The sequence below is a fragment of the Physeter macrocephalus genome, chromosome 10, assembly GCF_002837175.3.
Source record: "Physeter macrocephalus isolate SW-GA chromosome 10, ASM283717v5, whole genome shotgun sequence".
Lineage (NCBI taxonomy): Eukaryota > Metazoa > Chordata > Mammalia > Artiodactyla > Physeteridae > Physeter > Physeter macrocephalus.
The window spans coordinates 35,496,978-35,515,284 of NC_041223.1; the positions used below are offsets into that span (position 1 = coordinate 35,496,978).

At 37.4% G+C, this 18,307-nt stretch overlaps 1 protein-coding gene across 1 annotated transcript; it reads right to left on the reverse strand.

Moving 5' to 3' along the window:
- Window positions 1-929: 929 nt before the first annotated feature.
- LOC102996199 (protein LEG1 homolog) lies at window positions 930-17,879 on the reverse strand. Its single transcript, XM_055087379.1, has 6 exons — window positions 17,579-17,879; window positions 15,660-15,746; window positions 14,021-14,205; window positions 12,771-12,871; window positions 10,270-10,508; window positions 930-1,122 (listed from the first exon to the last, which is right to left on the reverse strand). Exons 1-6 carry the CDS (start codon window positions 17,877-17,879, stop codon window positions 989-991), a joined length of 1,047 nt encoding a protein of 348 aa, XP_054943354.1. The 3' UTR covers window positions 930-988.
- Window positions 17,880-18,307: the final 428 nt, after the last annotated feature.

Here is an 18,307-nt window from a genome sequence, read left to right on the forward strand (position 1 = left end):
CCTCCATGACAGTCCCAGCTTGACCACATAGGGACAAGAAAACTCCCCCACCTGAAGTGGAGGAGGAACCAATGACGTCTCCTCAAGAATGAGGAAGAAGGTGGTCTTTTTCCCCTCCCCACTTTTCCTTTGATTATAGAAGTGTAGCCCACTAAGTTCTCAGGGCACAGCACCCTTTCACTAGCCTGCTTGTAAGCCTCACAAGTGTCCTATTCTAATAAATCACTTCTTATTTATCACTTTGCTTCTCACTGAATTCTTTCTTCGCTGAGCCATAAAGAACTGGAGCTCCTTGGAGCCCCCCGAAACTGACCTACTTTGTTCCTTTACTCTGTCCCTATCACTGGGAAAACCTTTATATGAAAGCTTCATGTGGTTCTACAAATCACTACCTCCTAGCCAGTGGATACTGTCTCCTAGGAGAGCAACCTTGAGAAATTTGATCCTTAAGCATTCATTATCAATTGTGGACCAAAGGAGGGGAAACTTACCTAATTGCTGTACACTTGTTGTCAGTGAAAACACACACAAAAAAACCCTAACAAACTAATTATATATTCTATTTGCCAGGTCAGTTTTATGAGTTTTAAAACTTTAATTGAATGTCAGTACTTCATTTTAAAATGTTCTGGACTTTGGTTATAAATCAGCAAGACATATTCCTCTAAATTTCATGAAATCGGGTTACATAGGATAACAACAGAAGAGCCATACAAGTTTATTGTCTGTTTATTAATTTCTTAGTGATTTGTGATAGCTTAATACAATTTTCTTTAGATCCTAAACATTTTAAGTGTTAATGAATTCAAAAATCAAGAATTATTAATTGAGCAAAATAGTCATTGCATTAAGTTGAATTTAAAGTTAGGAATGCATGGACAAAATCCTAACAAATGAGCATAAGTCAAAAACACCAAAAACAAGAAAACTATATGATTATGATAGTGTTAAATTTTGAAATTACTGTTGCTCAGTTTGTTAGAATTGTTCATTTTAATTCATTAATCATTTCCAGAAACGTTGGATTAAAGATTGCAAGGATTGCTTCAGAAATCTCTAGAGCTAGCTTCTTTGCAACCTGTGTCTTCATTAAAATTTTCCATACAGTCAAAGATAGAGAATCTGGGAAAAATATAAAATAATTACATGTAAATTTAAATGTATATGCATTTGCTAAAATGTTTTAAAAAAATTCTATGTATTTTGGATACAAATATATATGTACATTACATGATAATTATACATGTAAAGTTTTTAAATTTAAAATTAATTGACCAGATCTTCATATAAAAATCAGTAAGAAATATAAGCAATTAACCAGAAAACTGGGAAAAGCACACAAACACAGTCAAAGAATTGTAAATTCATATGAGTGAAGTAGCACTTTCTACATTACACACAAATTATAGAAATTGCTATACGATAGTAGGTTGGAGAAAATAAGACCTTAATTCATAGTTTTATAACAAAAATGTAAACTCCTGAAAAATTTTTTGAATACCATTTGGCAATATATGACCCATCAACATGAATACATTTCCTTTCTACATATTTAGTGGTAAAATAATAAATTATGGCAAGAAATGTATACATAAAATGCCATTGTTACATTATTGCTACCAGCTTATAACAGAAAATAATGTCCACAGTTATGGTATATTCATTAAATGAAACACTACATATCATTTAAACAGAGTGGGTTGGATCAATATGTCCTGATACAGAAAAAGCTCCATGAAGATTTTCTAGTAAAAAGTATAGTGCAGAGCAGTATGATTTCATTTGTACAGACAACATAGGTTTTATTTATTCATTTTTTGCACTGTTTTAAGTATTTTTAAAAATTCAATAAATTTGCACCAAAGACTGATTTTTTAAAATTAGGTGGAAGACCAAGAGATACAAGTGAAGAAAGACGGTAAAGAAGACTTTTGTTTTCATTTGATGTGTCACTTAGACTTTTTAAGTTTGAATATATTACATATACTTAAAAATGAATCAGTAAAATGTACAGCAATTAAAGTGCATTTTAAATAAAGAGAAAATAAGTTAGAGTTTTAAAAACAGTTTTTGAAAAGAAGAAATATTTTAGGTTAGATCTGTTACTGTACAAGAGGTAACAGTTTGGGAGTATCCAGAATACTTGGTCCCAGGTATACTTCTTTTTCTTCCTAGGCTCTTTGGGGATAGGAGGATAATGCTTAATTTCCATTAAGAACTATTTTCATGAACATCCTTTGCTCCTTTCCATGGAGATAAAGCATGTTACCTGATTAATGGGTGTGAGCCTTCAGTTCATGCTTTTCAATCGGCTAGAGCTAATCTACTAAAGTCCTAAGATCCAGGAATAGCTCTTTTTCTCTTTTTTCTATCTAGACTAGTGAGGAAATGATACTAGGATACTGACCTATTCTTCAAACTTTCCTTTGGGTGCCCTTTCCCAAGTCTAGAGTAGGGGTATATAGTAGGGAGAACATTGTTGCTGCATGTCTAAATCATATTCTTCAATTGTTTTCCAGCATTAAAGCTGAGGTTCCATTCACTCATTCCTTTGCTTGTCTCGACTGGTTTTGATTTTGGATAGGGGCAAAAAAAATGTGATCTATTGATACTGCACAATTACCAGTACTCATTCCTTGAGGGATTTAACTCATATATGTAACACTAGTCATTACTTATATTGGAGGCTGCAAAAGCTAATGTCCACAGAGACTAGGAAGGTAACATAAATGTTTGAGATTAGATAAATATAGAAAATTAGTAGTGGGAGTTGTGCACTGTGCAGCTGTGCACCCAAGGATTGCTGTGTCCATGGGACTCTGTTCAATGGGGCCAGGTGTTTGCAGACCTGGCCATGTGAAAACCCGTGGAGGGAATTCAGTGATCCTGGAATTTCACCTTAAGATAAATCTGGGGTGGAGATGAAGAGGGAGAATAATAAGGAGAAAATTAAAAAGAAAATTAGTAGTGATGGTAGCTATAAAAACTATTTCAAGGAGAGGCAGTTCCTACTCAACTTCAGGAACTTGGTGACATGCAGAAATATGGGCCCACCATACCCTGCATTATAATGTTTTTAGGAGAGTCTCAGAAATTTAGATTCTTTTCATGAAATTTATCATTATTATATTTTCATAAATAATTTGATATTTTAAATATTTATATTTGTAGACCAAACGAAAATGCCTTGATCCATTATTGGGCCAGTGGTTTGCAAACTCTAATAATCTCCAAAATACTCTTCAATCCTAGATGTCTCCTTATTGATTTTCTCCCTGGATGATCTATCTATTGATATGTTGAAGTCCCCTAGTATTATTTTTTTGCGATTTATTTCTCCCTTCAGATCTGTTAATACGTGCTTTATATATTTAGGTCCTCCTATGTTGGGTGCATAAATATTTACAAATGTTATATCCTCCTGTGGAATTGAACCTTTATTATTATATACTGATCCTCTTTGTCTCTTCTTACAATGTTTGTCTTAAAGTCTATTTTTTCTGATATAAGTATAGCTACCTGAGCTTTCTTTTGGTTTCCATTTGCATGGGATATCTTTTTCCAACCCTTCACTTTCAGTCTGAGTTTCCTTAAAGCTGAGGTGAGTCTCTTGTAGGCAGCATGCAGTTGGGTCTTACCTTTTATCCATTCAGCCATTCTACATCTTTTGTTTGGAGAATTTAGTCCATTGACAGTTAAAGTAATTATTGATAGGTATGGACTTATTGCCATTTTGTTCATTGTTTTCTGTTTTTTTTATAATTCCTTTGTACTTTTCTTCTTTTCTTGCTCTCTTTCTATGTGATTGATGATTTTCTGTAGGGTATGCTTAGATTCCTTTCTCTTTCTCTTTACCTTTTTTTGTATCTACTATAGATTTTTGCTTTGTGGTTACCATGAGACTTACATAAAATATGTTATATTTATAACAGTCTACTTTAAGCCTACAACTTTAGTTTGAAGACATTCTAAAGTTCTACATTTTTACTCTCACGCCCCACCCCCCAAGTTTTATGTTCTCAGTGTCACAATTGACATCTCTTGTCTTATGTACCCATTAACAAGTAATTGTAGTTATAGTTATTTTTACTCTTTAGTCTTTTAATCTTCATACTAGATTCATAAATGATTAACCCACCACCATTACATTAGATTATTCTGAATTTAACTGTATTTTACCTTTATCAATGAGACATATTTTATATGTTTTCCTGTTACTAATTAGCACCCTTTTGTTTCAGCTTTAAAAAGTCTCTTTAACATTTCTTATAAGGCTGCTTCATGGTGTTGAACTCCAGCTTTTGCTTTTCTTCAAAAAGCTGCCTTCAATTCTGACAAACAGCTTTGCCAGGTGGAGCATTCTTGTTTGGCAGGTTTTTTCTTTCCGCGCTTTGAATATATTGTGCCACTCCCTCTGGCCTGCAAAGCTCCTGCTGAAAAACCTGCTGACAGTCTTATGGAGGTTCCCTTCTACATAATAAGTTGTTTTTCTTCTGTTATTTTTTTTTTAATTTTATTTTTTTGCTGTACGCGGGCCTCTCACTGTTGTGGCCTCTCCTGTTGCGGAGCGCAGGCTCAGCGGCCATGGCTCACGGGCCCAGCCGCTCCGCAGCCTGCGGGATCTTCCCGGACCGGGGCACGAACCTATGTCCCCTGCATCGGCAGGCGGACTCTCAACCACTGAGCTACCAGGAAAGCCCTTTTCTGTTATTTTTAAGAGTCTCTCCTTGTCTTTAACTTTTGATAATTTAATTATAATGTGTCTTGGTGTGGGTCTCCTTAGGCTCATTTTATTTGGAACTTAAGCTATCTTTACTCTGTTTAATTTTTTTTTTTTTTGGTCACACTGGGATCTTAGTTCTCCGACCAGCGGTCAAATCCATGCCCCCAGCAGTTCAGTGGAAGCGCAGAGTCCTAACCACTGGACCACCAGGGAATTCCATGCTTCTTTAGTTGGATGAATTTCACGGCCTTGTCTTTGAGTTCGTTGATCCTTTCTTCCACTTCAACAGTCTGTTGTTGAACCCCTCTATTGAATTTTTTAGTTCAGTTATTCTTCAGCTCTGTGATTTCTGTCTGGTATTTTCTCTGTGTCAAATATTTTTACTTTTACTTTGTTACTTTACAATGTTCATGCATTGTTCTCCTGACTTCAGTGAGCATTTCATGACCAATATTTTGAACTCTTTATCAGGTAATCACTTATCTCTGTTTCATTAGGGTTTTCTTCTGAGGTGTTATCTTGTTCTTTCATTTGGAACATATTCCTTTTTTCTTCACATTTCTTGACTTTCTGTGTTGATTTGTATGCATTGTATAAAACAGCCATCCCTCCCTGTCTTGAAGGAGTGGCCTTGTATAGGACATGAAATTTATCATTTAACCCTGACCCAGTTCTTGGTTGTTTCTCAATCTTTGTGATTGTCTAAGCAATTTTTTTTTTGTTCTTAGTGTCTCCCAGTAATTGAGGGTGTGCCAAGACCTGTCAGTGTCCCAAAGGGGAGGATCTCAGGTAGCACCTAGATGTAGGCTGATTGTAAGCTGGATCCTCAGGCAATAGCTTTTGTTTGTTACAGTCCTGTGGAACCCATGAACTTAAACTCTGCTGGAGACCGCAGCCAGTCACTCAAGGGGTATCCCCTGCATGGCAGCTGTAAAAAAGTGGGGCACTGAATGTGTGCACAAGTCCTTTCCAGGATATATCAGCAATCTGGAGTGAGACAGAGGAAGAGTGTGAAGATGGCACCCAATGGGGTTCCAGCCTCTGGAGAATATTGTAGCCAGCCCCTTGATGTGCATTAAATTAGAAGACTGCCGTTCAGTCTGCAGCTATTAAGATAAGCAAATAGCCCTCTTTCATGAAAAGACTGGGCCCATTTATGCCCCCAGCAGTTCAGTGGAAGCGCAGAGTCCTAACCACTGGACCACCAGGGAATTCCATGCTTCTTTAGTTGGATGAATTTCACGGCCTTGTCTTTGAGTTCGTTGATCCTTTCTTCCACTTCAACAGTCTGTTGTTGAACCCCTCTATTGAATTTTTTAGTTCAGTTATTCTTCAGCTCTGTGATTTCTGTCTGGTATTTTCTCTGTGTCAAATATTTTTACTTTTACTTTGTTACTTTACAATGTTCATGCATTGTTCTCCTGACTTCAGTGAGCATTTCATGACCAATATTTTGAACTCTTTATCAGGTAATCACTTATCTCTGTTTCATTAGGGTTTTCTTCTGAGGTGTTATCTTGTTCTTTCATTTGGAACATATTCCTTTTTTCTTCACATTTCTTGACTTTCTGTGTTGATTTGTATGCATTGTATAAAACAGCCATCCCTCCCTGTCTTGAAGGAGTGGCCTTGTATAGGACATGAAATTTATCATTTAACCCTGACCCAGTTCTTGGTTGTTTCTCAATCTTTGTGATTGTCTAAGCAATTTTTTTTTTGTTCTTAGTGTCTCCCAGTAATTGAGGGTGTGCCAAGACCTGTCAGTGTCCCAAAGGGGAGGATCTCAGGTAGCACCTAGATGTAGGCTGATTGTAAGCTGGATCCTCAGGCAATAGCTTTTGTTTGTTACAGTCCTGTGGAACCCATGAACTTAAACTCTGCTGGAGACCGCAGCCAGTCACTCAAGGGGTATCCCCTGCATGGCAGCTGTAAAAAAGTGGGGCACTGAATGTGTGCACAAGTCCTTTCCAGGATATATCAGCAATCTGGAGTGAGACAGAGGAAGAGTGTGAAGATGGCACCCAATGGGGTTCCAGCCTCTGGAGAATATTGTAGCCAGCCCCTTGATGTGCATTAAATTAGAAGACTGCCGTTCAGTCTGCAGCTATTAAGATAAGCAAATAGCCCTCTTTCATGAAAAGACTGGGCCCATTTCAGTCTGCTGCCTCTGCTTTGTGCTCTGAGGGGCTTGCCACAGTGAGTTTGCACAAGCCCTTTGAGAAGTATCTCTTAGTTCACTTTAGCTTCCTGGGTCTCATGGATGCAATCCCTGTTGCCTTTCAAAGCTAGATGTTTTGGTGGCCCATCTCTCAGGTGGAAGCCTTAAAAGTTGAGATGCAAGATCCAAACCCTTCACTACTCAGGGAGAATCTGGGAGTTGTAAGATCCCTCCAAGGCATGTGTCACTGTGCCAGGGGTGGGGTTTATAGCACAGATCCTCCTTCCTGTTTCAATGTGGGATTTTTTTCTCATTCGCCTGATGTGTAGGAGTCACTCAGCTAGTTTCTGGATTCTTTCCAGAAGGAATTGTTTTGTATGTAGCCCTAGATTAGGTGTGTCTATTGAAAGAGGTAAGCTCAGGAGCCTCCTATGTTGCTACCTGAATTGAAGCTTTTGAGATGCCCAAGCTCATTTTCTCCCACTTCTTCACGCATCACACTTCAGCAAACAGTTGTCCCCATTCAAAGAAAGGAGGATGAGGCAATGACCTTCTTGGTCAGGACTGGGGGCAGTGAAGGGGTCAGCTGGCCTCAGCCTTGAAACGTAAAGTTTAATAAGTTTTTAAAGCACTTTGAATTTCATTACCTTGAATCTAGCTTCTGACAATTTTGAACCTTCACTCAGTCTTCATTGTTTATTTTCAATATCACCCAAGAAAAAAACAAAAAACCTATGCAAGCTTTCTTTTCTTACTACTTATTTATTACCTAATATTATTTATCAGCTTTAATATGAGTTCTCTAGTGTTAGAATATGTGTAGTCAAGGATTAAAAGCTGATGCTACTGAAGATGGAGAGGTTGTTGAGAATTTTACATAATCAGAAATAAAAAAACTCCTCCATGCCAATTCTTATCATCAGTGAAAATGTTAAAGAGCTAACCTGAGGCCTGAAAAGTTTGATTTTACTTATTTATTCAAATGAATTTAACTCAGGTTCCTTGTGAAGAACATCATAAAATACTTCTGGAGACTAAAAAGTGTTCAATGATACTTTGAAAGTATTTTTGTGAATGTAAATATGTATTTCTATTGAATTAATTTAAAATGTTCATTTTTAAATGTCACTATTTGTATTTTAATTATGCTTTGCTTTTTTTTTTTTTTTTTGCTGTACGCGGGCCTCTCAGTGTTGTGGCCTCTCCCGTTGCGGAGCACAGGCTCCGGACGCGCAGGCTCAGCGGCCATGGCTCACGGGCCCAGCCGCTCCGCGGCATGTGGGATCTTCCCGGACTGGGGCACGAACCCGCGTCCCCTGCATCGGCAGGCGGACTCTCAACCACTGCGCCACCAGGGAAGCCCTATGCTTTGCTTTTAATGTATGTTTTCCCTATCCTCTGCTTATTTGGAAATTCCAAGACCTTTGGCACTGTTACTGAAGTCTGTCGGTGGGAATGTGGAGAGTGGTTGGCCATGAGAATAATGGATAGATAATAGTAAATGCCTTATTATGTGATATCTAAACAATTATGCTATCAAGGTTTATTTTTTGTAAATCAGTAGTTTTCAATATTTAATCACCAATTTTTTTCTTGTGAGAGTAACTCAAAACCACATATTAAATCCAAAGCTAAATTTCAATAAAATTGAATCTTTTAATAAAATATTGTAGTATGGGCCTTCCAAGCTTTCAAAGACTTTCAACTCTTGACTCAGTTCTTTACCCTTTACATCTTAACAGGGAAGAGCCAGCTTATACCATCCAGGCCTAGAATGCAATTATACTATGTAATAATTTGGCAGAGATGGCTAGGCGACTCCTGAAATTCATGCATCTCCTTTCATGGTGTAGATTTGTCACACAAGAGTGGTTCCTGGGCAACAATTTAATTCCTTAGCCCCTTTGCGTCCAGATATGGGACAATGTGACTATTTCATACCAATATGAATATGAGATGAAGTGAGAGAAATATCCAGGCTTTCTCCAACACTATAATGTCTTTCTGCTGGTGAAATGTGAATAATGTAGAGGCCAGGGGCTGGAAGAACCACAGATGTAAGGATCTTCAGTCTGCTACTCATTGTGTGAAGGAAAGCTGCCACGGACTGAGGACACTGCCCTGGAACCATTACTGGAGCAAGAAGAGACTTCAGTTGCATGAAGCCCCTAAGACGTTTGGGTTTTTTACTCTACTTAATGCAAATAAGAGTTCAAAAACTTATAGTTTAATGTTTACTTTGCTTTTATGTCTTTTAAATCTTTCAGATTCATTTTTGTGTTTTTAAAATACTAATATTTTAATTATGTTTTAAGTTTGGCTCACTGCATAAGAGCATGTCTGGAAAATTAGGATGATGTAGTCATTCAAACTTGCAATTAAAGATTTCTTCTGGTTTTCACTCTGCTAGGAAACCCTACAATTGAGGGGTTGAAGCAGAATATTTCTGCCATGACTAGTAAGGGTGGATGGAGGGAACTCACATAAGTCAGTTTGCTAGTTTTCTCATTAATCACGGCAGGTTTTCTTTTTTTTTTTTTCTAAATCTGAGAGTGATATTAAGGTTTTTCTTTAAAAAAATACTATAACAACAACAACAAAAAAGAATATATCTGGGTTTGTAGATGAATAAAGTACACGAAGTAGTCTGGTAGCTTCATGGGTAAATAAGGACCTGTATGGTCAGGCCCCATAAGATGGCTGCACTCTTGCTGTCTGTATATGCCTTGCTCCACCTGGCACTACCTTACCCCTAATTTATGTGCATGATTCCTCCCCCTCCTAAGCTGAAACTTTAATCAGTAACTACCTTTGTGATCAGCTCAACCCTCAGCTAATGACTGTTCTAGTCCTCAGACCAGAACGGCTCCAGTATGTTGGGTACTCAACAGGAAGGAGTGGCCCTTGCAAGTTTCTAACCCAAAGAGCTGAGGGGAGGCATATTCCAACAATCCCCCTGGAAACCAAGGAGCCCTTCTGATGTCACGTCCCTTATAACTGATAGCCTCCTCCTCCCCTGTGTAGCGAAGGTTGTTACTGTGTCCTGCCAGCTATTGGCTGTACCACCGTGGGGTGTCGCTCCAGGCCCTTTGCCTCTGACTTCTCGTAAGATTTCCTGTCCAGTAAATGGCTGAAGTCTCTGTAGCTGACATGGCTGGGCTGTTGCAAGGATTGCAGGACTGTGGGGTGCAGTCTAACAGGACCCATAAGAAAGGACAAGCCATGAATGCAAGGACCAAAATGTGTGTCATGGATACCCTTAAGAAACCATGACTTTCTTTGAGAGTATGTGCTTTAACAACATATATCTCTGATAATCATTATTTCTTCCTTTATCTATTCAACACAATATTGATTTTCTTTAAGGTATTGTTTATAAGGCCTTTACCTGTAGCGTTATCCACTTCGTGAAGAAGATTTAGACCAAGCAGGACTGTGTTCTGAAAGTCAGTAAAGTCACTGATGAAGGGGGCTTTATCCCCATCAACAAGCACTCGTGGTGGCAGGCCCTTCTGGAACTCAGATATTCGAACAAAGGTTGTAGGAAAGCAGGCTGCAGCTAAATAGTCCAAAGCCACACACCAATCTCTTCCAAAATCTGCTTCTGGTTTAGAATAATATTCTAACCTAAAAGACAAGTGGTAACATGTACAATTATAATTACTCCACTCAGAATTTCAGCCTTGTCATTTTCTAGGAAAGATCACCTTCTGCCAACAAACTAAGAATGTAGTTGTTTTTGAATGTGATGGCTTGAGTGCCTGCTTGTCATTTTCCAGTGCCCCTTCCCCAGATGCACACTACCATATATAAAATAGATAAACAAGGATTTACTGTATAACACAGGGGACTATATTCAACATCTTGTAATAAACTATAATGGAAAAGAATAAAAAAGAATATAGATACATATGTATGTATATGTACATATACATGTATATAAATATATATATATTTATGTACATATACATGTATATAAATATATATATATTTACATACATATATTATAAAACCAAATTACCTTGCTGTATACCTAAAACTAACACAATATTGTCAATCAACTATACTTCAATTAAAAATTAAAAAATATATATTAGCCCACTTGACACAGCATAAGCTTAAAATGCATTTTCACACTTGGTTTCTCTCTCTTGCTATTCTGTCATCACAGTGAAAAACACCCAGGCTTGCCTGATGGAGAACGAGAGACAAGTGGAGCAGAGCTGAGCTTTCCCACTCACCCCTGTGGGGCCGGTAAAAATCAGCCAACATGACATGAGCCCAGGAAAGATCCGCAGAGCTGCCCAGCTAAGCCTCAGGCACGTGAGCAATCAACGCTCGCTGTCGTAGGACGCTGAGGGTTAATGGCTGTTGATTGTGCCTCACATTCTTGTGAGAAAAACTGGACGCAATACAGGGCCACACATCTCATTAACTGCAGAGTCAGGACTGAAAGAAACCCTAGCAACTTGGCTTTAAAGCTCATGCTCTTTACAACTTTCCTCTACTGCCTCTTGTGATGATAATAGTTACTTTACATTGACTGCTTCTCATGTGACAGTGGTATGTTAAGCATGATGCACAGATAGATTTAATCCCCCAAATTACCCTATGTAGTATATAGTGTCATTATTACAAGTTCAAAGATGAGAAAACTGAGTTTATCACTGTTTGGATTGCCCAATTTAATACCTAGTTGTTGAAACCAATAGGTAAAGGAGGACATATGTTGTGAATCTGCTAATCAGGTGATTTATTTACCTTACTGGATGATGGAGTTTGTGAGACAGACAACAACCAGTGGAATATGAGGTACCCAACATTCTTGCCTGGATTTCCAAATTTGCTTGTATAATGTCAATGAGTCCTGATTTTTGTTGTTGTTGTTCCTGTTTTATACTATACCCAGATTTCTAGCCAATTGACTCCACCCCCTAAATAGTGTCTGTAATCATTGATTTTATGCACCAACTTGACTGGGCCACAGGGTGCCCAGATATTTGGTCAAACTTTATTTTGGGTATTTCTGTGAGGGTATTTTTGGAAGATATTACCATATAAATCTGTAGACGGAGTAAAGCAACTTGCCCTCTATAATGTGGATAGGGTTCCTCCAATCAGTTGAAAGCCTGACTAGAACAAAAATTACTCTTTCAGTGAGTAAGAGATAATACTCTTGGCTGATGGCCTTCAAACTGAGACATAGGCTCTTCCTGGTTCTATAGCAGCTGCAGCCTTTTTACTTGAACTGGACATTGGCTTTGCAAATTACAGATTTGCCACCCTCCATAGTCATAGGAGCCAGTTCCTTACAAAAAATCTATATCTATCTATCATCTATCTATAAATCTCTCATCTCCTATTGGGTCTGTCTCTGTGAAGAACACTAACTAATACAGTGCTATTCACATCTTAACACAAATCATTCTTACACTCTCACATCTAGGTGTATAATACTTCTAAGTGTACCTGTGGAGTGGCTTGATAATCTTCTAGGCTATTTTGTATGCAAACCCTGATGTTACTTAATTTTCTTCCCCAAGTATGTAACTACCATATTATGTGCCTATGATTAAAAAAAGCAGTGATAATTTCTTTTCCTTTTTTTTTAATAGAGAGAAATTGGTTGTATGTTTTTTTTGGTTGGTTGGTTGGTTAGCTGGTTGGTTGGTTGGTACAAGATTTTTTTCTCAAATTTTTGCCCCTTCTTCATAAAACAATTTTTAAGCCTGATCATACTAAAATAATCACACATCATCATTAAAATCCCCAATGATTAAATATAACATTTAACAGGAAGATTGATATTAGAAAATGAATAAAAAGGCATAAATAAGATGAAAAATTATTTGCCGTATTAAGTAGAAATAACTTGGGATCCATTCTTACCTATCTTCAAAAATTTTGTAAGCATCTTTCAAGGCTGAGAGATGTGCATCCCACAAGTACTTCAGCAAGTCATCAAAGCTACTAGAAGGTGACTGCAAACGCTATAGCAAAGAGAAGAAATTTATTCATATTTGAGCAACTATAACAATTCTCTACAATTTAATTTTGTTCACATTTACAATTTAGCAATATTCTACATGACAGGAAAATTTTGTTTCTATGGATTAATTTGTGTAAGCCATTAGTGACTAACACTCTGTAAAGACTATAATAATTATCTATTATTAGTAGTAATATTGAGTGCATCTATAAGAGATGAACTGCATGTGTTTTCCCAAAAGTCAGTATTTTATACTGACCAAGAGAACTTTACTTTTTGTTTATCAGTTGTTTTTCTGCTACCATGGTTGAAATTACCACAAAAGTTTAACATTAAGAAAAGGGGGGGGCTTCCCTGGTGGCGCAGTGGTTGCGCGTCCGCCTGCCGATGCAGGGGAACCGGGTTCGCGCCCCGGTCCGGGAAGATCCCACATGCCGCGGAGCGGCTGGGCCCGTGAGCCATGGCCGCTGAGCCTGCGCGTCCGGAGCCTGTGCTCCGCAACGGGAGAGGCCACAGCAGAGGGAGGCCCGCATACCACAAAAAAAAAAAAAAAAAAGGGGGGGAAATTACCAGAATAGTTAATTTAATCACATCTTTAAAAATGAACTAATAATCTATAGAACTAGTAAATCTATCTTTTAGCATTGATTTTGGCTCATGACTGTGCTTAACCAACGTATTTGGTTTTGGTCACTGAATATTTGTTTTTGATTGCCACATAATTGTTTAGATATACCTATTTGTGACCGCTTATCAAATCACTTGAAATAAGTTAATTGACTATTCTAAAACCAACTCCATAATCATATTTCTCCCAAGTGTTATTGCTCAGTTGACGTGAAGGTTCAATTTACCAGATTAATCCTTTCATTCAGTGAGATATCCTGTGTGCTCTCACATTTATGTATGGCTTATTTAGGGTGAGAAGAGTGGATAGATTTTCTGTTAATGCTGCATTGGTTCAGAGGGTGTAAATGACATGTAATGCCCTGCTGTAATGTAATGACATTAATATAACTGGCATAAAATTTTACTTTTTCATAGCGTATAATGCACACAAAAACCTAAACAGAAAGCATTATACAAAAAAAAAAAAGAAATTATCTTACCACCTCCTAAGAGAATAAATTATAAAACTTAATAAAGGTACCTTGTAAAGGGCATTCCACTTGTTCATCGTCTTAGGAAAGGATGACTGACAGCTAGAAATATTAAGACAAAACTTTGTCTGGTCCTTGGGTGGTGGCAAAAGCAGAACTTGATCTGATGATATCCCCATTATACCAGAATCAACCGCAGCAAGGAAGGGTAGTGCACATAGAAAGTAATTTATATCTGTAATTGCAAAATACTTATTATTACCACAAGCACTAACAAATGTGATAGAGGATATTTTAAAGTAATCTGTAAACCATTCAGCAAAAACTCACAGATCCAGGAATATGAAAAAAAGTCACTGCAAAATATTGAAAATCTCCCTAAGGATCATATACATAACTTTAACATGTTTCTGTTAATAACCCTACAATTAGAAATGAATATGGGTTAAAATAGTTGACTACAATATTTTAAAACAAAAAGTAATTTTAATGAATTTGGTACCATTCATTTTTCAAAGCATTATGTAAAAATGGAAGAAAGATATCTACTTGTGCACAGAATGATACAACACCTCTAGCTGGGGTTTTACCATGAAATGTGATTTTTTTCTAAATTATCTTAATATGGTTATAGTATTGATATTTTGTATTTTATTTAACCAAGTTTAATGTGCAACCATGATGTCACAAAGTCCTTGTCTTACATTAGGTCTTTAAAGCAAAAATGTTGGGTAAGTGTTGGCAATAGATCTTTGGATAATTAAATTAACACCGAATTAAGATTTTTTAAAATTTCTCTCTAAATGGAACCTATTCCAGCAAATTTAGACATCATGATATAGTTGACTGTAAAGCTTGTTGTACTGATTCCCACTGGTGATGCAGAACATTTTTCATCGTAGACATGTATTTTGAATGCAGTCCTACGCCCCAGGGTAGCAGGCTTATACTCCAAACTATGGAGCCCATGTGAGACAAAAGAAGCCTGAATTCTAGATCTGTAGTCATGACTATTTGTGAGTCTTTGAAAAGACTCCATTGGTATCCTATGAGAAAAATAGGTAAAGGTGTATATGATGTGTGTCACTGCAAGAAAGTGAAATTTAATGTGACCTTGTTTCTAATTATTGGGAAATATCTCTAAGGAAGTGTGTGTAAATTAATTTCACTACTAAAATACAAAACAAAGTTAAAGAATTAGAAACTACCTTCTAATTATTTTAGTATTAAATATCCGACAGAGGCCTTAGATTATTGATTGATAGAACAACTTGTGGTAGATTAATCTCTGACATTTTTATGAGTTTCAAAGTTAAACACATTTTATCTGAGCAAAATGAGAAGAAAGTATTATTTTCTTGTCCTCTCCTTTCTCATCCTTCCTCCTCCTTGGAGACTCACTGGCTAGTGGGACCTCCCATCTAACTGCCAATGCTGGTCGTTCAAAGGCCATCGTCCTTTGCTGTTCCTCAATTCAGTCACCGTGTGAAATATGTCCTAAGGAATCATTATTAAAATTGTGGCCATAAATCCTAAAATGTGACATAAAGGCCACAGGTACATAATGAAGTAAATTCCTTTTTACAGAGGAATAGTGCTGCTTTTGTTTTGTCTCTGTCCTTCAGATCTTAGGCTGAATATTTTCTTTGCAGGAAGGTTATTACCTATTTTGCTATTAAATGAACATACCAGCCCACCAACTGTCCACAGAGATGCACAAACGATCTCCAGATTCATAGCCACAGTCTGTCCTTCGGCTGGGATCAACTAATCTGCCTAGAAGAGAGAGGATGCACGGATTATTTATTATGCACATCTTGAAGCTGGTAATAGTTGTCCCTTACCTAGGCGCAGTTTGTTTGCAAAGATGCACAAACATTTCTCTTCTGATGACTTGTGTTTATCTTCCTATCACTCTTTACCCTTCATTTCCCATCTCAGAACCAATTTCTATTCCTTGATCTAACATCACCACAGTATTTCACTTTTGGATTTTCTGTTTTGAATGTTATTTGCTTTTATAATTATTCTCCTTTTCCTAACCTAATCGTTCTCAAAGCAATGATTGATAAAGAACTTGTTAATGCTGTTACCCTGCATGAATATTACAAGTGTGAGTTTTCCTAATTGATTATTCCTTAGACTGCACACGCACGCTCGCGTGCACACACACCTGCACTCAGTCACACATACCTATGCCATGCTATTTCCAGGCTCTGTTCTGTAGCTTAATTTTCCATATTATTAAATCAGAATAGAATTTCTGGTGGTGGACCTAGGCATTGATATTTTTAAAAACTAGGTAGTTGTTTTCAGCGTGCAGCTACACGCGAGAACCTCTGCTTTTGTTCATTCTTTTATTCCCTAGTAGATTTTGTTTCTTTTTCCACAGTGAAATTCTGTCCACATTTCAAATCTCAGTTCAAATGCATTCTTTTTTCTCATTACTCCAGCTGACTCCACTGTGTCCCTTGTTTTGCACTTTAATTTTTAACAAAGAGCTGTTATTTACTGTTCTCTTTCATTTCTAATATCTTTCCTTACAATTGTGTTGTAAGGTCTTTGACGGCAGGGAAACTGTCTGCAATACTTACTTACCTGCACCCCACAGCTGCTTTTAGAAAATGTTGGAGACATATAAGCCCATCATTAGATGAGTTTAGTCAGGCTTGATCATAATATGTGAATGTAATGAAAGAATAAGAAAAGCATTCAGCCTACATCTACCGCTGGCCCCCAGGCCCCAGAGTCTGGCGTGCCTCCCATGGTGGACTATGTTCTAATGATTTCTCCTGGATCTCTATCTTTTTGACTCTGAGGAAAGCCAGATAAATAGGAGTTGGTTTGAGTCTCAAGACATCACCTGACAAAGGTAGATGAATTGCCAACTTCAGTAGCTCCTGTATGTGACTCCTCCTCAGATCTTAGATAAACCTTAATCTTCTCCCTATATTTTTTCCATCAGAACAGAACAAATTTCCTTATTGGTGGTGTTATCAGTATGGAGTGAAGGAGGCACCACTCTGTTTCATGAGATTCTCTGTCAGCCAAAATATCTTATAATTTGTGAGTCTTTGGCCCAAACATATCTTCTAACTAAACACTAGAATGTATTTTATTTTTGAAAGGAATCAATCTTTTGCAGAGAAACATCCTCATGAACAAGGTGCCACTCCTGCTTTTCTCCATCTCCATGTATAGGTTATCATAGTTAGAACTTTAAGAAATTCAAACTAACTTGACATCACCTTCTGCTTTTAATCCATATCTCCTTGACTGTTTTGTTCATCCCAGTGCTTAGAATAGAGTCTGGCGCCTAGTAGGAGTTCAATAAATATTTGTAGAATGCCCAATAGGCTGGATATGAAGTCCTTTTGTGGCAACCATGCCATATGCCCCGTTGCAGTTTCTAGTCAAAACAGGCAACACAGAAAGATTGATGGAGGTGAAGGAGAAGAAGTAGAAAAATAATGGTGATTAGGGGAAAAGAGGAAAAAGAAAAGAATCCATTTTCAAAGACATGCTATGGTGTATACAGAGTTCCATTTCCCAATTACAACATGGTTATACTGGAAAATCATTAGAATAAAAACAAGGGTCATTCTTACCTGTAGTATATTGCCAGCCATGCTGCAAAGGCAATCCCCATAAAAAATTTTGTTCATTATCTGGTGCAAATTTTTCAAAATAACTGGCTGTTTTGTTCATGAGGATTTTATACATCCCCATTCTCTTAGAGTATACCCAGGGATCAATAACATACTTTCCATTCTCCACCCTGTAGTCACTGAACTGACCAGGACTCTCATTCCACAGGGGGGGATACAGATCTGAGAGACTGAAAGCTCCTGCTAAAGAAACAGAAATGCAACCAACTAGTGCACAGGCCCAAGGAGGAAGGAAAGCCATCACGCCAGAGCTGGGGGTGGAGATTGTGGCAGAGCTTTTATTGGGAAGTGGAGGAAGAAGTCATGGTATTTGATTATATCCTAGCATATCAAATCTCTGTTCTTTTTCCTGGAGATGATAGTCCTTCCCTGGGAAAGTCTTACCAGTGAAAACAGCCTGCTTCCCCAGGTAAAGAGAACAAAACTAGAGGATACCAGAAGGGAGAGGGAAGGGAAGGGGGGCAGTTCGAGGTAGGGAATTAAGAGATACAAACTACTATGTATAAAATAAATAACAAGATCATATTATACAGCACAATATATATATAGCTATTATTTTGTAATAAATTTAAATTGAGTATAATCTATAAAAATGTTGAATCACTATGTTGTATACCTGAAACCAATATAATATTGTACATCAACTATACTTCAATTTAAAAAAAGGAA